General features: G+C 44.9%; 1 protein-coding gene across 1 annotated transcript in view; it reads left to right on the top strand.

Moving 5' to 3' along the window:
• The first annotated feature begins 18,863 nt into the window (after positions 1 to 18,863).
• LRRC52 (leucine rich repeat containing 52) overlaps positions 18,864 to 22,153 on the top strand; it is a 40,618-nt gene continuing 37,328 nt past the window's right edge. The window contains exon 1 of the mRNA XM_075616801.1: positions 18,864 to 19,940. Coding sequence (XP_075472916.1) covers positions 19,298 to 19,940 — 643 coding nt within the window. The 5' untranslated portion in view covers positions 18,864 to 19,297. The remainder of the gene's footprint in view (positions 19,941 to 22,153) is intronic.

Raw genomic sequence — 22,153 nt, 5'->3', positions numbered from 1 at the left:
CAGCATCGTTAAATAGTATGCATTGTAATTGGAAGGAAAGCAAGGGGCATCTAAGTAATGCAATACCTAACAATGTAATGGTGACAAAACTAAGGTTGCGCAGACCAGGATCTATCACGGGGAGGGCAACTCCAGTCCTCAAGGGCCACCAACAGATCAGGTATTAAGGATATCCCTGCTTCAGCACAAGTGGCTCAATCAGTGGCTCAAGCAAAGACTTAGGGCAGGGTGCGCAAACGTTTAACGTCACCCCGTCCCTCCGCCGTCTCACATGAAAAAACTACCGGCAAGTGTAAGAAAATAAATAAAATAAGTGCCCACTACACTTGTTAAGTCATTTCTAATGTGCCTATCAGTCTATGTTGGCAAAGAATCGCAGTGCCGTACTCTACGGTAAGGTATTATAATATATACAGCTCAACCCCCTTATAACGCTGTGCCTGGGGACCAAAGAATCACTTCGCGTTATAAGCGGATCGCGTTAGAAATAATGTACAATTGTATGCATTGTACAATAAAGTATTTAAGAGACCAATAATTGTGTTGTAAAGTATACATACATACGAAAATTGGGAGCCCCGCTTGAAACGCGTTATAAGCGGATTCGCGTTGTAACGGATCTCGTTATACCGGGGTTGAGTTGTATATATTTTAACTGGCGCCCCCCTGACTTAGGTCACACATAAACTTGGTGTTGCTTAGTAAGGATAAGATATACGGAACTTAACGTGAGGTTATTGAAAGCCAACGTGACATTGCTCTACAATAGCGTGACGTTAAGCTAATGAGATAAACAATGGGGGCGGCGTTTTTGCATATTATTAGCTGTGTTGATATACGTTTCACCACAGGAAAAAATAACGTCAACTATTGATAGGTCAGGTGACATTATGAGCCCTGATTTAACGGAGTTTTGTGAGAAATTGTCTGTTGGCCTCTTTTCCCCATCTAGGCAGCTTTAAGATCAGCTGCAAATAGGCGAAATTCGCAATGACATCTCTATTGCTCACCCTCACCAAGTACACAGGGTCTTGTGTAAATGAGAAACCCATCTTTCTGAAAGGACGGTTCTCATTCCTAATTTTGGAGTCCCGCATGTATGAGGACCAAAGGCGCTTAAGGCCTTAGGGTGCGTCCATAGAGGGGGGGAGCAGTGCTGAACAGCGCTGACGCTGAGGCTGGGGCAATGACATCGCTGGGCCAATCGCCCGCGACGCACTGACGTCAACGTCACGGCGCCGTGACGTTGACGCTGCTTCGCACTGATTGGATGTTTTCAGCCGACAGCGCGCTGAAAAACAGCTTGGCTGTCGGCTGAAAATTCCAAAGCCTCAGCACGCCTGCGGAGGCTCGCGTGAGCCCCCTCTAAGGACATCCTCATTGAGGATGCCGGGGCTCAGCGCGGAGCGTCCGCACGGCTCAGCGCGGCCTGTCCTTCTATGGACGCAGCCTTAGAAAGAAAATTGGAGCGTGTAGGAGTGATTTTGGGGTTCATTTGGGACTTTTTGGAGGGATAAAGTGGAGAGAAGCTTGGAAGATAGCAGAATGAAGTTCTCATCAATACTGTGGACATAAGAAGAACTAAAGTAAGAAACTGATGAGTGTAACAAAAAAAAGACCTCTAAAATAACTAGTTTGCTCCCTTTATTGTTTGTTTAGTGTTAGAATGCTTACAATTATTCTGTTCTGCACAAACTGAAAGCTGAAACATCATGTAAAGCAGCGCAAGAAATGGCAGTTTCTTTTTTTAGTTACAGGATTGAAGCAGGGGTCTCCGGAGCTGAACTGTGTTAATGTCAGCCCGGTGAGGTCCTGCATCCCGCGATACATAAGTCCATAGGGGAGTGCCGGTATCTCCTTCAGGTATCTCTGTCACGCGGGCCAAAAATCCTATAACTAAAAAAATTAAATAAACTGCAACTTTTTGGGCTGATTTAAAATAAAAGTGCAGCTATACAGTAAGCACTGAAAGCAGCAGTCCCCACAGACGCCTACAGTATATAAGTTTTACTCCTATAATGTTACTATCTTGCCCACTAAGCATGACTTGCTCATTAAAAAAAAAAAAACCTTTACACTGCTTTGGGCTTAGGGGGGGAGAGCTTCATTTTAATCTCCCGGAAAAACTTAATATTTCAACCGTTAAAAAAAAAAGGCAAATTGCTGCTTTAAAATTACTTTGTCTTGCATAACATACAGGTTCATCAACTGTGAAAAACAGAGCAAGATAAAAAAAATCTCCAGCCAACACAGGAGTAGTTTGTCAAGCATAGTCATATGGCATTTATTTGTAGACACAGTAGTTTCAACGTTTACTTTTACTGTCAGTGAAGCATTGCACAGGAAGCTTATTTTCTGAGTGAAAGTTTTCCTGGGTCTGCTCTGGGCATGTTCAGGCAGGAAGGCCAGTGCCAGATCTTATCAGTAGCCAAGGGCTCCATAGCAGCCTTTATGGGAATGGTAGTCACCAGTTCCCATGGTAACCAACCAAACAACCTGTGAAAAGCATTGAAACTGATTGTTCTCTGTCATTTATAAATGTCGCTATCCTTTGTCTATCCCTTTCTCCTCATACGCCAGCCCCTGTGACATGATACACAGGAGCGTCGCACTGTCTGGTATACAGTAGCGTTTATGTGAAATTGCAGAAAGATCACACACACACACACACACACACACACACACACACACACACACACACACACACACACACACACACACACACACACACACACACACACACACACACACACACACACACACACACACACACACACATATGTGCTATTACTTACGGTTAATATACTTGTCAAGGGCCCTGATGAGTGGGAATTAGGATTTTTTGGGACCAATGTGAGTCATTTTGATTTAATTATTCTTACTTAAATGACTGACTGCAACAAGATGCACAGCTTGCTTAGTGTGTGTGTGTGTGTGTGTGTGTGTGTGTGTGTGTGTGTGTGTGTGTGTGTTTTAATTCCATTGCAAATGAATGGGGTGAACTAACTGTGCTGAATATTAATACACAGGCAGAGCAAAGTTAACTCTCTTTGCACAAAAAATAGTAGACCTATATATTTTTTTCTACATAGAAAATATAAAGCCGCAATTCTCCCAGAAATTGATTTCTGTTCATTGAACATGATTTGATCCATTCTGTCCTCAGTAGATTAAACATGTACTTCCAGAACCGCCCACACCCCTCAGTTCTGCCCAGAATGTATAGTGAGGCTGACACTTCCAGCCATATTATTCTGATGAACAAGAATTTATGTCTTGGGAGGTTTAAAATGATAATAAAAAATAATATATAAACAATATATCTGGGTTGCCCAGAGCTATAAGTACCACGAGTGAGCTCTAGATGGCCACCGAATCAAATAATAATTAATAAAAAGCAGTTCGCTGCTTTAAAACAACAATCCCCATTTTTAGAATTAATTTTTTATAGTACCTGATCTGAGGAGTTCCCCAGAGGTGATCCATGGTCCACTAATCTCCGTTGACCCCCAGGTTCCTGAGATATTTGTATTTTTGTGCGCCTTCTTGAGACACAAAAAATCCCTACACATCTAGTTATAAGGTCACCTGACTTTCAATTGGCCGCAGAGTGAGGCTGACCCATTTTGCCATTTTGGTTAAGACCCCAAATATCTTGGAAACCCGGGGATTCTTTGTGGGACGGAGAACCGCAGACGAGATCCTGGGGATCTCCTAGTTCAGGTATCATTAAAAAAAAATGGGTGGCTAGCATTTGTAGATCAGCCAACCCAAAAACACATCTTATTGTGTCACGTCTTGAGGACTGCGAAACTGACGAGAAAAGGCTTAAATATGTTTAAAAAAATGTTAAACTGTGCAGCTGAAACAGAAATTCAACAGTTCACAATGTGGTGCAGATTACATTTATTTGCATAGGGATTTACAAGGCCGAGCACCCAATTAGCACCCAATTAGCACCCACTGGGAGATTCCATCTGTTTGAATGTTCACTGCAGTCTGAGACAGGGAGACAATGTATGGTGCTTGTACGGCTAACTTGAAATAACTTGTGTTGTCAGACTTGCATATTTAAATGTATTTTAAGAATCACATTTTAATATAAAATCCTATAATGTAGATTTTTTTGAAGCATTTTGCTGATTCAATGTAAGTTTATTATCATTACACAATGCAGGCATACAGTACATGTACAGAGCTAAAGACCCAGAACTAATGAGGCCTGGGGGTTCTAATGATGTTTTAATGGACACATTCTTACTCCACGGAATGAAACACAATTAAAGTGCGTGAGACCACAGATAGTAAAAGTTTGTGACTGCCTTCCAGTGAGTGACACTTGACATACCGTGAAGTAGACATGCGAACATTTCGCATGAGGACGCGTTGGCTTCATATAGCTAATAATGTCCCCAAACGAGTAAGCTTTCAACCAGATATCACCATCAGTGAGAAAAACATGGGGTGTGTGCCCTATTTATAGTCATTGAATGAATTGAATGTGAACTGACTCAGCCCCAGTTTTTATCACGACTTAAAAAATGTCAACTTTTGCATGTTTCGTGACCATTCTGCAGGACAGTCAGTGGTGGCGCCCATAGTAAAATGGCGCCCTTAGGCATTTTCATGGTGCCGCCCCCTCCTCTTCCAGCGCCACGCCAGTTCCACGTAATGAATTTCATGTCCCTCTAGCACTGAAGATGTTAAATTACTGCTGACAATATTAGTGAAGTCTTCACTAGAGGCGGCTCTTCCACTAGAGATGTCCTCTGGTGCGTAGACTCAGTAGATTGGTCAGATATGTATGTCTTCTCTCTACCCCCTTTGTATCTAAAGCCCTCTCCCGCCTTAAACCTTTCTCACTGACTGCCCCACACCTCTGGAATGCCCTTCCTTTCAATACCCGACTAGCACCCCCTCTCTATCCACCTTTAAGACCCACCTTAAGACACACTTGCTTAAAGAAGCATAAGTTGCACTGTGGCTAATACTATACACATGATACATAAAGCTTAGCCCACTGCAGACGCACTTACCAGAATGCCCTCCTACTGTCTCTGTATGTTCTGCCTACCTATCAATTAGATTTTAATCTCTTCAGAGCAGCGACTCTTCTTCCTAAATGTTACTTTTATGTCTGAAGCACTTATTCCCATGATCTGTTCTTTGTATTATTTGTTATTTGTATGATTGTCACATGTATTACTACTGCAAGCGGGAATTACAAACCAACCAATGAGAACAGCGCCTACCTGCCCATGTTCTCAATGCTAGTTTGATATCTCCTGATGAGATAGGCACCTCACTTTCTGGGGCAGACAATAGTTCAGCATATCGGACCAACGTCTCCCAAATAGAAAGTCTGCCCATCCCCACTCTCCCTAGTCCTCTACCCCCACGTGGACCAGCAGAACATAGATCCCTTGGTGTGCAGGCTGTATTACCATCATAGCACTCCAAGGGCACAAAGAAATAAATTTTTACAGTGTACATTAAAAAAAAGGCTTGTACATTAACCCACTTTAACATATAAGCATTTGGACAAATGAGCCACCGGCAGAGGAATGTGCAAGGTAATCCTGCACACCCATCAGATGGGTAGGGGCAGTGGCTGGGCTTACCGTTATTAATATGAGCTGCATTGCCCTTACTGCACACACCCTCAAAGGTTTTATACTTTAATTTCTGACTTGGACGGCAGACATGGCCAAAACCTGTTGTGCAGAGGCAGACAGTGCAAGCGTCTCTTTTTTAGTAGCTCTACACTGGTTCTGTCTCCTATACTTGTTATAATATTACTACAAAAAGCTGCCAAACTTTGGGGGTGAAGGGAGTTGTGGGGGAGGGAGGAACTAGAGCCACAACTGGTCTTCAGAGTGGAATTAATAAGAGGAATTATCATTGGTTATAAAGACCTTACCATTGGCCATGCACCATCCCCAAAATTACAAGTGCCACGATGACATCAACTTTTATCAACACATTTATATTTCTGGGTGCTTGATTGAACAGAACAAGTTGCAAAATAAATTGTGATTTATTTCCTTAATAGACAAACACATGACATCTGCAGAATACACTTAAAACCACACTCACTGGGATCAGGAAACGAAATAAATTGTCCTTGGAACGAAAGAAATGGGCTTTTGCTTGCCAGTGCAAGAAATGCAGCCTTGGTTTTAAAAGTCCTGTGGTTATCTGGTTGTTAACCCCTTCACTCCTGGACTGGTTGCTGCTGTACTGGTACAAAGTCTTGCATCTTTACATCATGGATTAAAATTCAGGAATCACACTGGGAAATACCTGGGAAGCCACAGTTATAGATTGGCCAAAGCTATCTTTAACATGTGGATCCAATCTCCTCGTGGCAACAAAAAAACCACGAATAGCCAAGTGACCCACAGTTCATAAGACCGGTCAAAAGGGCTGTCCGGTGGGCAGGGCGCATGGGTCAGGTTGACGCCCATGCCACTTAGCATACCTGGGCTACACTCATTTCTTCAGGCCACTGTGTCTGGTCTCTGACTTAGAGGTGTCACTAGCCTGACATCTGCTGTGCATCAGTATGCCAGTATTGTATACATTATGGGCCTCTGGGTATTGTCATAATTGACACTCTTTTAGATAGGGGGACTCTAAATCTGTGGGAGCCTTTTGAGGCTCCATCATAAAAATAATTACAACCCTTTCAGGCTTGGTCATAAAAATACCGAAGCTCATTCACCCATATCACAGCTGGATGTCCAAGTAATCCCTGCTTAGACTTACAAAAAAATACCTCCTGCCTTACATTTAAGATCTACTATCATGTGTTGGTTAGAGGGTATGGCAAGCAATGCATCTTGTCTTTTACCCTCGCAGACAGGGAATGGCCTGCACATGGGGAATAAAAATGGTGGGGACAGGGCAACAACAGTAATGCATGGCAAATCAGATATTAACCCTTTCCTCCCCATCACACCTCCCCCACTCAAGACGCAGGGACTGCCCTGACCACCCCGTCCGTTGGCTGGGCTGACATGCCAGCTCTTGAAGTTAGTAAGTCCTGAAGGCTGTCCTGGCGGGAAAGGCCATCAGCATTACCATGCTCACTTCCCTTCTTGTGCTGGATGGTGAAGTTCCACTCCTGTAAGGCAAGACTCCAGCACAAAAGTTTAGCATTTTCCCCCGACACCCTCTGTAACCAACTCAAAGGATTGTGGTCAGTTATTACTGTGAAATGCCTGCCATACAAATAAGGCTGTAACTTCTTTAGAGCCCACACTATAGCCAGACACTCCTTCTCAATGGTGGCATAGGCCACCTCTCTGGGCAGCAGTTTGCGGCTTAGATATACTACTGGGTGCTCATCGCCCTCCTCCCCCACTTGGCTGAGTACAGCTCCAATGCCAAAGTCTGAGGCATCAGTCTGCACCAGGAACTTTTTTGCATAGTCTGGAGCAGCAAGTATAGGAGTGCTGGCTAGTGCAGTCTTTAATGCCTGAAACGAGACCTCACAGGCAGGAGACCAGACTACCAGCACAGACTGTCGCTTCTGGGTCAAGTCAGTCAGGGGTTTGGCAATGGCGCTATACTGAGGAACAAACTTTCTGTAGTAGCCTGCGGTGCCTAGGAAAGCCATGACTTGCTTCTTGGTTTTGGGAACGGGCCACTGCACTATAGCTTCCACCTTAGCTGGTTCTGGCTTAAGATGCCCACCACCTACTCTGTGCCCTAGGTACAATACCTCTGCCATCCCTACTAAGCACTTGGTGGGTTTCAACGTGAGTCCCACTTCCCTAATCCTGGCTAGCACCGCAGCTACATACACTAAGTGTGAGTCCCACGAATTACTAAAGACAGCAATGTCGTCCAGGTATGCCCTTGCAAACCCCTGCATACCCTCCAGCAAGCGATTGACCAGGCGTTGAAAGGAAGCCGGTGCATTTTTCATCCCGAATGGCATTACTAGAAATTCATAGAGGCCACTTGGGGTAATAAATGCAGACTTCTCTCTAGCCTCCTGGGTCAAAGGGATCTGCCAGTACCCTTTACTGAGATCCATAGTCGTCAGATACCTTGCCCCGCAAGTTCATCTAACAACTCATCCATGCGGGCATGGGGTAGGCATCTGACACCGTGCCCGCATTGAGCTGCTGGTAGTCCACACAGAACCGGGTGGTTACGTCCTTCTTAGGCACCAGGACTACCGGACAAGCCCAAGGGCTCTGGGACGGTACAATTACCCCTAGGGACAGCATCTCTTCTACCTCCCTCTCTATACTGCCCTTCACCTCTGCTGACACTCTATAAGTGTGCTTATGCAGAGGTCTCAGATCCCCTGTCAGCACTGGGTGTTCTGCAATGTGTGTCTTCCCTGGCTTGTCTGAAAACAGAGCCCTATACTTCTCTAGCATAGCCCTGGCATCTGCTCTCTGCCTGACACTCAGCTGAGCCCCTATCACCACCTGCTCTATGGTACCTCCCTGCCTAGCCTCCCCCAGGAGATCAGGCAGAGCATTGCTCGCCGGATCCCCCATCGGTGGGCTGCAAATGGCCAGCACCGACGCCACACTCAGTGCTATGTACTCCTTCAGCATGTTGATGTGATAAGTCTTATTTCTCCCTGTCTCAGCATCTACCTGTACAACATAGTTGCACTCGTTCATCTTTCGCAGTACCGGATACGGTTCCGACCAGGCAGCAATTAATTTGTTCTCCCGAATGGGCTTGAGAACAAGTACCTGCTGTCCTGGGATGAACTCTCTGCTACGGGCATTCTGATCATACCAAGTCTTCTGCTTGGTCTGAGCAGCCCTAAGGTTGTCCTGTGCCAACCCCATGAACATCTCTAACCGGTCTCTGAGATCTATCACATACTGAAGCACAGAAGCATCAGTAGTGGTAGTCTCCCCTTCCCATCCCTCACGGAAAAGGTCCAGAGGTCCACGTACCTTGCGACCATATAGCAGCTCAAAGGGAGAGAAGCCTGTGGATTCTTGCGGCACCTCTCGGTAAGCAAACAGCAAATGCTGCAGGTGAATCTCCCAGTCTTTTCCCTCTGCCTCTATAAATGTTCGCAGCATCTGCTTCAGGGTACCATTGAACCTCTCACATAGTCCGTTGGTTTGGGGGTGGTAAGGGGTAGTGCGCTGGTGCTTCACCCCGCACGCCTCCCAGAGACACTGGAGCAATTCACTCATGAACTGCGACCCCTGATCGGTTAGGATCTCACTAGGGAAACTTACCCTAGAAAAAATGGCTAACAGAGCTTTAGCTACTGCCCTAGCATCAATACTGGCAAGTGCTACCCCCTCAGGGTACCGGGTGGCAAAATCCACCACCGTGAGAATGTAGCGCTTTCCTGACCAGCTGGGAACCATGAGGGGTCCCTCGAGGTCCATAGCTACCCGCTGAAAGGGTTCCCCTATTACCAGTAACGGGTTCAGGGGTGCCTTCACACGGTCACCCACCTTACCTACTCGCTGGCAGGCATCACAGGATCGGCAGAACTCTGCCGCCTCACTGGATGCCCCTGGCCAGTAGTAACGCTGCAACAGCTGGGCTCGCGTCCTAGCGACCCCCTGATGCCCCGCTAGTGGAATGGAGTGGGCTACCCGCAACAACTGCTGCCTATATTTCCGGGGTACCACTAGCAGTCTCTTCCCCGTCCATACCTCATCTAACCCGGTGGTCCCTTGCTCTCTGTATAGGAGCCCGCGGTGCCACAAGAAGTAATCAGACCCCTTGCTTGGCTTAGACTCGGACGCCCGCAGTCTCATGCCCTCCAAGCTGGGATCAGATCGCACCGCATCCCTAAACTGGGCACCTAACTCTGGCCACCCCCCGGTCACATCTGAGTCAGGGGGACAGGGAACAGGTACAGGGAACAGTAAGTCAGTGTCAGAAAGCAACTGAGTCTGGCTTACCTGTCTGGTCTCTGCAGAGACTACTGGAACTGTAGGTCCCAAATGCAGGGGGACAGGGGCTGGTTCTGCTGCGATCCTTGCTGACTGGCTCCTGGTGATCGCTGCAACAGGTGCCAGCTCAGTGGGAAAAACACAGGTAACGTGTCCTAGGTCATTACCCAGCAAGATCTCAGCATCTAACCCAGGCAAAACCCCCACCTCCCTCATGCCACGTCCGGCACCCCAGTCCAAAAAGACCCGGGCAACCTGGAGTGACCGCGGGCCTCCGTCTGGCATGGTCACTTGCATCCCGGTGCCCGGGAGCAAATCCTCTGGCCGCACCATATCAGGGCGAACCAGAGTCATGGTGGCACCGGAGTCTAGCAAGCCGTCTGCCTGCCGGTCTCCGATGGTCACCTTCCGCAGATGCTTCTGCCGGACATCGTTGGGCTGCATCCCGACTGGAGCAACCTGATGTCCCCCGCTCTCAGCTGCTGGTCCTGAGGTGGCAAGTGCAGTCTCTCCACTGGGCATCCCTCTGTGGGCTGGTTCCACGGCTGTACTTGGCTCCTCTGAGTGTGCCAGTCGCACATGGGCGACCGGCCTCGCAGCTGGTGAGCGTTGCCCCTGATGGGGTCCCTTGGACCGGTCCCGGTCCGGACAGTCTGGCCTGAGAAGCCCGACCTTGTTGCAAGTGTAACACCGCCTCTCATGCTTGAACTCTGCAGCCTTGGGTGCGCTGTTTGCTGCCGCAGGCTGGTGTGTCCACGGAGGGGTAGTCTTAGCGCACTGGGCTGCATGGCCCGCTCCTTTGGGTGCTACAGGGTCCTTCATTGCAACTCGGCTGGCCACATACTCATCTGCCATTCTCGCTGCATCCTCATAGGTCTGAGGTTTATGGTCATGGACCCATCCTTTCACATCTGTGGGAAGCTGCTGCAGCAGCTGCTCTTGAAAGAGTAAGTCCAGCAGGGTATGGAATGTTGTAACACCATTCCCCTCCACCCACTGAGTCCCGTGCAAAGCCATCCTACTGGCATAGGTGCTGTATGACTCTCCGGGGAGTACTACCCCGTCCGGAACTTGCCCCTGTAAGATTCTGGGGTCAGGGCATACTGGGTTAGCAGCTTACTTTTCACATGACCATAGTCATCGGGATCCACGTGTGGAATACCCATCACAGTCTGTTTGGCTTTGCCAGATAACAGTGGTCGCAGTCTGACCACCCAGTCCCTTCTTGGAATTTGGAACCGGGAACACTGCGTCTCGAAGTCATTCAGGAATGCATCAAGGTCATCTGTGCCATCCACGAACTTGCTGAAGCTGTGATGATCCGCCCGGGAAAGACCTTGTTCCCCGTTTGCAAGGTAGGAGTTGTGGGTTCTTCCGAACACTGCTGTCAGGAGCTGTACCCGCTCCGCAGTGCTAACACCCGTTCCCCATGTAGCCAGAAGTGCAGTGAGCCCAGGGACGGCACGCTCGGCAGCCGCAGCTGCTACCTCGTCCGCAACCCCTGGCGTCAAGCCACCAATGACCGGGGGGTCACTAGCACTCTCCTCATGTCCTTGCAGCCCCGGAGTTGGAGGGACCTCCTGCACTCCGGGCTGAATAGCGTCAGCCAACACAGCAGCTACGGGGACTTGCCCCTCTGGTAGGACCCTGCGGTCCTCATGATGCTCCAAATCCTCCTCCAGTTGTGCCTTCGACCACCCATCTGTCGGTAATCCATACCCCGCACATCTCTCCACAAAGTGAAGTCTCTCGTGCGCTTTAGAAGTGTGTGTCAGTTGAGGAGCTTGCAAGCTACAAGGTCCTCACTACAGTATATTACAGAGCCCGCAGGAAACTGCAATATAGGTTCAATCAGTATCCCGCCAGCTGCCACCAGTTTTTTAAAAGCTTGTCATGATGACATCAACTTTTATCAACACATTTATATTTCTGGGTACTTGATTGAACAGAACAAGTTGCAAAATAAATTGTGATTTATTTCCTTAATAGACAAACACACGACATCTGCAGAATACACTTAAAACCACACTCGCTGGGATCAGGAAACAAAATAAATTGTCCTTGGAACGAAAGAAATAGTCCTTTGCTTGCCAGTGCAAGAAATGCAGCCTTGGTTTTAAAAGTCCTGTGGTTATGTGGTTGTTAACCCCTTCACTCCTGGACTGGTTGCTGCTGTACTGGTACAAAGTCTTGCATCTTTACATCATGGATTAAAATTCAGGAATCACACTGGGAAATACCTGGGAAGCCACAGTTATAGACTGGCCAAAGCAATCTTTAACATGTGGATCCAATCCCCTCGTGGGAACAAAACAAACCACGAATAGCCAAGTGACCCACAGTTCATAAGACCGGTCAAAAGGGCTGTCCGGTGGGCAGGGCGCATGGGTCAGGTTGACGCCCATGCCACTTAGCATACCTGGGCTACACTCATTTCTTCGGGCCACTGTGTCTGGTCTCTAACTTAGAGGTGTCACTAGCCTGACATCTGCTGTGCATCAGTATGCCAGTATTGTATACATTATGGGCCTCTGGGTATTGTCATAATTGACACTCTTTTAGACAGGGGGACTCTAAATTTGTGGGAGCCTTTTGAGGCTCCATCATAAAAATAATTACAACCCTTTCAGGCTTGGTCATAAAAATACCGAAGCTCATTCACCCATATGACAGCTGGATGTCCAAGTAATTCCTGCTTAGACTTACAAAAAAATACCTCCTGCCTTACATTTAAGATCTTCTATCATGTGTTGGTTAGAGGGTATGGCAAGCAATGCATCTTGTCTTTTACCCTCGCAGACAGGGAATGGCCTGCACATGAGGAATAAAAATGGCGGGGACAGGGCAACAACAGTAATGCATGGCAAATCAGGTATTAACCCTTTCCTCCCCGTCACGAGTACCACCCAAGAACAATATATTTTTAGAAAAAGGTGCTGGAGGGAAGTGTCTGTTAAGATTAGTTTAAATTAAATAAAAAAATATTGTTTAGGAAGTCTTCATAGTAAAATCAACCCTGTCGTTTTCTACTTTGTAAAAATATTGATGCTAAATAGTTTTTTTTTGTAGGGAGTGTGAAAAATGACCATCACGTTTAATTTTCTAAAATTGTTAAACCTTTTTTTTTTAAGATGAATTTTTATCTGAAAGAGAAAACGAATTAATAGTTTTACAGTGAAGCCTGTGCTTAAAATAATAATAATAATACAAAAAAAGAAGCAAGATACAGGCAATTTGTAACAAAAGAACCTGTGATTACAGCTTTATGTTGCATGTTCATACAATTAGTTACAACTAACTTCACAAAGAGCCAGAATCTTTATGACCACTTTAACATCTGTATACTGTAACATGCAACGGAGCTCTTGAATTCATATTCTGTGAAGGGCCGTGGAGTGGATGTTGAACTGTAGCTAATATCCCTGCAGTTGCTCTGGCAGCTAAGTGCAATACACTCAAACTATACTGTATCTAAAGCTAAAGTAATGCAAATATATAATTGCTTGCAAAATGTTGAAGTATGGTTTTACACATCCTTTTTTACATGTACCGCAAATCACACTACAATACCCTACGCCTCATACATTTCTTAATGATCTGTCCCCTATGGAAAGCTAGTTGAAGAGCACTTTTTGCTAGCCAAGATCACAATAGTGCAGGACTCTTCAACTTGCAGCCAGATGGCCAAACCTGGCCCATGAAGGACTTCTGAATGGCGTGAGGACATCTGCTGCTCCTGCTAATTTCACTACAGTTGTTAAAGCAGCTGTGTGCATTCTTTTACACTGAATCCCACTGTAACTGTGTTACAGCTGTTACAAATACTCGTTAGATGTGCACACAGTTTTTCTTTTACTAAATTATTGTCATTCTTAAATATAGGGATGTGGTGGGCCTCAGTGTTCCTCCAGATCCCTCAACCTGTCCAGACTTGCCTCCGAATATATCACAGGGTTTTTATAGCATTCAATGGTAATGTTGCCGTAGAGTACTGCAGTATGCCTGGGCATACCTCTAAAAAGGGAACAGCAGTGGTGCCGCTGTAGAAAAAAGGGAGTGTGCACCTCTCCCTCGATCCGGTGGAGACTCTATTCCTGGGCCCTGGGAAAGCTGTCGGCTGCCCGGACTATAATCATAATCGGAGCAAGGAGTGTGCCTTTATAGAACTTGTTCCTTTGCTACTCTTTCTGTTTCTGTAGAATAACAGGAGTAGAATGACTTAACTTGGAATATAGCTGTTGTGGTTCAGCTAGATGACTGTGAGTCTCTGAAGCTACATAGAAAATAGCCCCCATCATGTGAAAAGTTCATCATAGATATTTGTGGTGACAAATTTGAACGTATCATTGAAGTTTAGACATTTGAACAGTCGCACAAGGTTTATTACATTGTTTTCTTTGTTTACCAACTCATTTAATTGAGTTAGTGTTGAAGTGCCCTCTGCTGTCCTGCGGAATAACCATCAAGGCTGTGCAGGAAGCTATAGAAGTGCTGAGTTGAACTATTGAAGTGAACCTATGAGAAGAGAAATATTTTGAACACGTATTCCTTAGGAACCTATCTGGGCAGGTATTAACTTTTTGGGTAGTAAATGTCAATAACACGTTGTAACAGCGACTTATCCCTGTTTAAATAAAGCAGCCTCAGAGCTCTGAGAATCCAGCAGAGAGATAGTTAATTGCAGCCACTCAATTAACTAGTCTCCACCTGGACTAATGAGAGCTCTGTAAAAAGCCTCAAGTGATTCACAGGAGGGAGATTCCTTAGCTCACATTTGGGCTGACAGAAGGAGAGCAGAGAAGCTTGCACACAGACACTGTCTTGAGCACAAATTCTGTGCTGAGATCCAGACACCCAGAGACCTATATTTCCTGGACACAGAGGACCCAGGAACCTGCCAGAGACTGACATGGAGTTCCACCTGCTTAAGGTACCTCCTGAGACTTTGGGGTGATAGGCTGGTAATGGGAATATCCCTCCAGCCTTGCAGATAGGGTCTGGGGAAGTAAGTTAGCCCTTACACAGGGATAGGGGTTTGTTATTTTTGTATGTTTTGCCTGGATACGGGAACCAGCTCAATAAAGCCAAGATATCATTTCACCCTAAACCAGTCTCCATTTGCATACCTCTGCATACATCTCTTACACACGTGAAAATACATCTCTCCTTATTCACATAAGAGTATTTACAAGACAAAACCATGCAAAAAAAGTGTGATTAAGGTAGCGATTTCCTTTGATGTTTGAAAATGCTAATTTACAGTAGTACATATTTTCTCGTGAGAGAAACCCCACAATGGTTAACCCATTAAGGTTGTGGCGAGCACCAAAGTGTCATCTCCCGAACAGGCCAGTTCTGTCCCTGCATGCAAATATTTATTTTTAGTGCCAGTGTTTTTTCATATGCAGTATAATTCTTGCATAAGGCGAGACCTTTTTTTATTGCAACTTACAGTTTACTTTTATGGCGTGATTTTGCACCGATTTTATCGCAGTTCAATGAATAGGCCATAGCATTAATTTATCAATTAGACTAGAGTGACTACCAACCTGCCGTCTGGTGGCCACAAGCGGCGCAAAGGAGTGGTCCTTGTGGCCACACTGAACAGCAGGAGGCGATGAGGTGCAGCCCAGTGGAACTTGGCAGTGATTGACAGGAGGCTGCACAGGGTGACAATGCCATGTGTATATGTGTGGCTGCAGGAGTCAGTAATTGAGTGTGTTGCAGGGGTTAGTTTGTGCAGGGGTTAGTTTGTATGTGCCAGTGTCTTTATGGATGCAGAAGTCCTTATAATATATTATAGATGTTTCTGACACTACAATCCGGCCCTCAGACCAAATAAAGTTGTGCATTCCTGTGTCAAAGAAATTACCAGATCCAAGACCCGGTTCCCAAGAAATATAACAATATTGATTAGCAACCTTCTTACATTCACCACAAGTACAAGATTGATACCTTAGTCCCCGAAGTATATCTGTGTCAAGCAACAACGTTAATGAAACTTTAGTCAAGCAGATAATAGGCAGCCGAAATGGATGTGATTAAACATTTGGGCATCTTCTGCATAGTGTGCATTACTGCACCATGGCATCCCAACCTTCATCCTGTAGCTGCTCAGCAGTCTGTGACTTTATGCATGTATTGCAGCGTGCTCGTTTTCACTTGGGATTGTTGGAAAGAAGACTGAACATAAGATACTGTTTTACCTTTTGCTATTCAAATACCAATACTAGCTGATTCTTCGCTCCTCCTTGGGTCGCCACCTGTGCCAAGTTTAAAAGCGCATTTGTTTTCATTCTCTGGAGAGAACAATGTTAAATTATCTAGTCATTTTCCTTGTAAATGATTTTGAGAGCCAAAGAGAAGTGCCACCATTGTAAGGGAATTCATTGTTGGCTCCTCCGACACTGCGTGAGTTAAAATGAAAGCAACTGCTCCCCCCATTTTTACTAATATGAGAAGCAGGGGACCCCCAGGGCAAACTCACATTAGTTTCTGCTTCAGGGACCCCCCCCCCGTGCCACGCGGACCAATAGGAAGTTAGAAAGGATGGCGCTGTGGCTTCCTATTGACCTGCGTGAGAGTTAAACAGCCATTTTGTTACGGAATGGGACATTTTGGTTGTGGCCATCTCACTGTGACCAGGTACCTGCCGGTGTTTGGCCACAGGAGGGCCCTCCGCCACAGCCACTCCGCCGCTGGACCCTCTGCCGCCGGCCGCTTCTACTATAAGGTAAGTTTTAGGGTAAGGGGTTGTTTAAGGGTTTTAGTGGTTAGGGGTTATCTTTAGGGTTTTGGCAGTTAGGGTAGGGAATTAACTCTAGGGGTTTTAGGGTAAGGGGTTAAGGTTTTTAGGGTAAAGGATAGCGTTAACATTAGGGTTTATGATTAGGGGTATTAGGGTAAGGGCTAAGGTTAGTGACGTACCTTGGTGGCAGCAGAGGATCCTTGCAGCGAGGTCACTTGCAGCGAAACGTCGGCGGATATTTGGTCGGGGGCGAAACGGCTGCAACCAAATATCTGAGACCGTTGTGTTACCCCCTAGAAGGAACTGTAACATGCTACTAAGTATCTTAGGAACCGTCTTGTTCCTGAAGAGGGGGAACTTCTGCTTGAAAGTCTCTGTCAGGCAGTTTAATCCTACTGTATATAGTCAAGAAGTGTATCTAAAACTGTTCATTTAATAGAGAACAGTTAGAAACCTATAGCCACACAACTCTTTATTATTTAAAATAGCCGTACAAGCAATATATGACGTGTGTGTATTTTTTTAATAAATCTGTTCTGTATTATGAGAAAATACTTGTAGCATTTAAAAAAAGAAAATAATGTTTTAAAGACATTTTTAGTGTTTCTAATGTAGGAAGCATTTCCAAAGTGACAGCCCCCTTCCCATTCTGATAGGCTCTGGCTCTTGAGCCCCGCCCTCTCTCTAGCAGTGAACCAATTGTATCTAGTAACTGCCCAGTCAATCATATTCCAGGAACTACATTGCCCAGAATGCTGTGCAAGAACTGAATGAAATAACCCGGAGCAAGCCATCGATTACAGGAGAACGGATCGATCTGCAGCTTAGCTAATCACTTGTCAGTGTGCAGATTGTATTGATGCACATATTGAATGGGAAAAATATATATATATATATATATATATTTTTTTTTTTAAACCGCAGCTTGAACTGCAGCTTTAAAAAGCATAAATCTAGTCTGCCTCTAAACGTATTGTAATCTTTAATGTGAGGACAACTGTCCAGAAGAACTGCACAAGGCAACCACAGCAAGCAGCAAAGGGTTAAGGAAGAAAGCATGAAACTTTAGATGCCTGTTACTGGCATGAAAGAAATACCTTCCCAGTTCTATTTTAACACAGGACTCCCCTCGCTCCAGATCAGATACAGCAAGAGTTGACTCTGTAACCAACCAAAACTCTCTGTGGTGTTGGGTAAATGACATTATCTCCCCGTGCCTCGAACTACACAACTGTAATCTGGTGTTATTATTACCATTCTTCTTATATTCTTTGTGAGACCAGCAAAGCTCTCCACAGTACCACAAATTGAATTTATTACCAAGAATCCACCCCTGAGATGGCTTCTTGAAGGTTTTTTTTAAGTGTAACTGTAAAGCAGCTTGCAGTTGAAAATTGCTACAGTATATCGATTCAGCTCCAGTAATAATTCCACTGGGGTGAACATTAGCATTGTACACACGTAGTCCACATGTTTGCAAACACAAAACCACATGCCTATCCTCCACCTTCTGGAGATCTGCAGTCTTTACACTTAGGCTAGCAAATAATAGCTTAATGCAAGCTTATGCTTTTCTATATCAGAACAAAGCGAAAATTACACATTGATCAGAAATCCCTCTAGAATACTATACTATGTAATTACATTTGTTTTTAATTAAATTTGTATCCCTCAAGTTTTTATTGTACATATCTGCTGTATCTTTGAATCCATCGTGTATTTTCTATTATTTATTTATAAAATATTTTACCAGGATGTAATACATTGAGAGTTACCTCTCGTTTATACATGTGTGTACCAATAAGTAACTATACTTTTAAATGAATATACACATTATGACACAAAAAAAACCTCTATTACGCATCCATCATTACTCACTGTATTACAGTAACAAGGATACATTAACATATAGATTAAATAATATAACGCATGCATGTGAGACACAAAAAGCATAAGATAATCAAACTACAAGGTACATAGCCACATACAAAGAATTAAACGCATATTTTTTTTTAATATTGCTCCAGGGGAAATACAGCAACACACAGATAAAACAGATATTCATACGCACTTGTGAACAATCCCACAGGCATCGCTAGACTGTCCAAGAACTGAATAAGACACAGAAACCTGCGTATACTGTACACACACAGAGAGACCCTGGCAGGCCAGCATGTCGCTGCCTTGCAGACGCACACTGTCACACCGCCTGCAATGCCTGGAGTGATCTGCCTGAGCAGGAGCAGGGCTGCCTCAGAACAGCTGCTGACGTCACAAAGGTGTCGACTGGCAACCACTGTGACTAGGGGAGATGTGTCCCCTTCTGTGTCCGAGCCAGCTATGTAACTGTCTGCTTCACTTTCAAGTTCAAAGAGGCATAGCAGCAGCAGCAGCACCACTTTCACAGCCAGGCAATTAGACTGGGAGAATGAGGGCAACGTGAAGCTTTTAATAAGGGAAACTGATGTTGGAATAGGCATCAGTTTCTAAAGAGAAAAGTAGGTGTGAACGTTGCTTGACATGACGGCAGCTTTTCTATCACTGATTGTAATAGGGGACTGTTCAAACAGGGCTGGCCCTTGTTCAGACAGTCACCCTTCACTGCCATTACCTACCTGCCTGCAGAAGACCTGGAGGACACGCCAAGTTCATGGATAAGAAGGGGAATCACGGTCAGTGGTTCCCATGCTTTGGTCAGAATTTTTTATTGCTTGTAATGGGCATTGGTCTGGTGAAGCACGGCTTATGCTGCCCTAAGGGCTGCATGTGTGAGCACCTTTTGGTGAACTGCACCGATAAACAGCTGGAAGAATTTCCTGTGGATATCCCAATTGACACCAGGCAGCTAGTCCTTCCTGGCAATAATCTGACATTCCTGCCCTCAATGGAACTCAACCTCTTGATTGACCTGGTGTACCTGGACTGCAGCCATAATGTCCTGGGTGATGCACTGGAGGCGACGTTCATTGCCCTATCCTTGGTTTACCTGGACCTGAGTCATAACAACCTCACTAGGATCACTACCGGCACCTTCTATTTTCTGACCAGCCTGGTTGTGCTAAAACTATCCAGCAACCCTTACTTGCAAATAATTGAGAAGGACTCCTTCTCCAACAACACAGGACTTCGTCAGCTAGATCTCAGCCGGACAGGGCTGAAATACTTGGATGTCAGTACGATCAGCCAGTTGCCCAATCTACGAACACTGGGTCTTGGCTTCAACCCCTGGGACTGTTATTGCCCCTTGAAACACTTCCTCAACTGGGTGAAAGAAAGCAACGTTTACTTTACAGGTGAGGCTGTTGGGAGATTTCCAGGGTAAAAAAAAGCATTATATGAAACATTGCAGAAACTCTGGTTCATTTTTTTGTGTATAAACTTTTTCATTCACTATTATGACATTTCCTAAAGAATTTGCAATTCATTATCAGGGACACATCGGTGCAGTGATTATAATCCATATTTACTAACAGTGCTATTCCATAAAACACCTTCCGGTACCGGAAAACACTTTTCCCATGGTCTGCAAGGTGTTATCCGGTGCCAGAAGGTGCACTATATGATTGCACGGATAAGTAAATATGGTCCGGTATGATGAGGAAGCACTCCGTTTCGGTCTCACTGACCAAACCGTGCTAGCTGTAGAAAATAAAAGTGAACGGAAAGCCTATAGCTCTGAATGGGTTACATATACTAGTTTGGTGAATAATCCCTTAAACACTAAAGATGGAAAAGCATTACAATTTACCAGCATATCTTTTGGAACTGCGATAAAGTGAAATGCTTAAGTTGCTTTTAAAGCCCCAGTAAATAAACCTTTTTTTTTTTTTTACTCTGCAGGATTGGTACCAGAGGTTCCTCCAGATTTGGCTTTTTCCATCTCTGGGGTCTTCTCGGTTACCGAGATATTTACTGGTGAAGTTACTGGTATTACTCCGTAGTTGTTAAGGGAAATTAAACGTCCATCAAATAGGAGAGCACAAACGATGATACTGGCACGAGATTCGACAGATTGTGTTTCCCCCCTGGAGGGAGATTTAAACTTGGGAACTTCACTGGTAAGTAACTCAGGACCTGGGGGGTCTCCGGAGCTGAAGATAGCGTGGTTCCATACAGAGGGACCCCTGGATTCAATGCTGTAAAACAAAATGCGGCGTTAAAACAAAAAATAGGTGGGATTGCTGCTTTCATTGTAATATTTAAAATATTTTTATTTCAAAGCTTTGCAAATTCAAGCCACAAGTCAAACTATGGAATAAAATATATTGTATTACTTAACAGTTAACACATCATCAAGTGCAGCACAGTGCCTCTCCGGTCTGTCTGATGTCTTGTACAGCGTCCTCTAACAGCTTCACGTAAGGCGTCCTCTCAATGCGTATTACTCACTACACTTCTTCAGGAGTAGACATCTCTTACTTAACTCATGCTACTTTTGCAAGGGGCAAAATGCTGCTGTGATTCTAAGTCGAAGTCATCAGGGCTCTGTTTTAATGCAGTGTTGAGAAAATCCCAATTCATGTAACAACCATTGTTCTGAAAGTGAAAACTACTTGAGAATTTCACATGCTAGATGTGTGTATATATATATATATTCATGAATAAAACACATCCACACCGGGGGAAGGACCAGCACAGATAACATTCCAATAGACACTGTTTATAGTATAGCTTTTGCTTGCTTCATTCATTGTAACATCGCCCGAAGAAGAGATCAGTGTATCTCGAAAGCTCGCACACATAAAAGCATTTCGTTAGCCACAGAACGGTATCATCTATTTATTTTTTGATATATACAGTATATTCACAATGGGGATTATGCTTTATATTGCGATGCAGCACTGAACTGCGTTATTTTTAGTTCCAGGGACCCCCTGAGGTCCTTACCAGTCTTTTTACTCGTTCTTGGGAAATAAAAAGAGCCGCCATGTCTTGCGGGTCCAGCAAGCTAATGGGAAGCGTCAACGCCATTGTTTGCAGCTTCCTATTGGGCAGTAAATCGCCTCAGGAGAAGACAGTATTTAAATCAGTAAGCTTGCTTAGAATGGAGGTCTGTTAGCAAGGAAAGTGCCAATGAACTTGTAATGAATCATGTTAATGACCAAATTGACATTAGCTTTTTAAAGTGTTCCTGGTACTGAAAATAAGGGGCTTATGTGAGCAAGAGACATCAAAATACGTAGAGATGCCTTACTGCGTTATCACACAGCAATATACAGTACACACTGTCTCCCACTGTTACAATGTCTTCGCTAGTTAAAGTGCGTCATTGTGCTTGAAAACGCCAATTCTGAAATAAGCATCTTTAACGTTATTCGTTGTAGATAAGGCATGTACTGTACAATGGCCATAAATAATGGAAAGGCCTTACAAATCTATGGCCTGAGCTTGAAAAAGATTTTAAACATACTTTAGATTATTAATGCCTGTGTTCACACTGCACTGCAGACCCCTTTGTCAGTGAAGGATTTTACTGTGTTTGTATTCTAATGAATGCCTTGTAGGG

This window comes from Ascaphus truei, chromosome 10 (genome assembly GCF_040206685.1).
Source record: "Ascaphus truei isolate aAscTru1 chromosome 10, aAscTru1.hap1, whole genome shotgun sequence".
NCBI classification, from domain to species: Eukaryota; Metazoa; Chordata; class Amphibia; order Anura; family Ascaphidae; genus Ascaphus; species Ascaphus truei.
The sequence above is the reverse complement of the archived record's forward strand: the minus strand, read 5'-3'. Positions and strand labels throughout refer to the sequence as shown.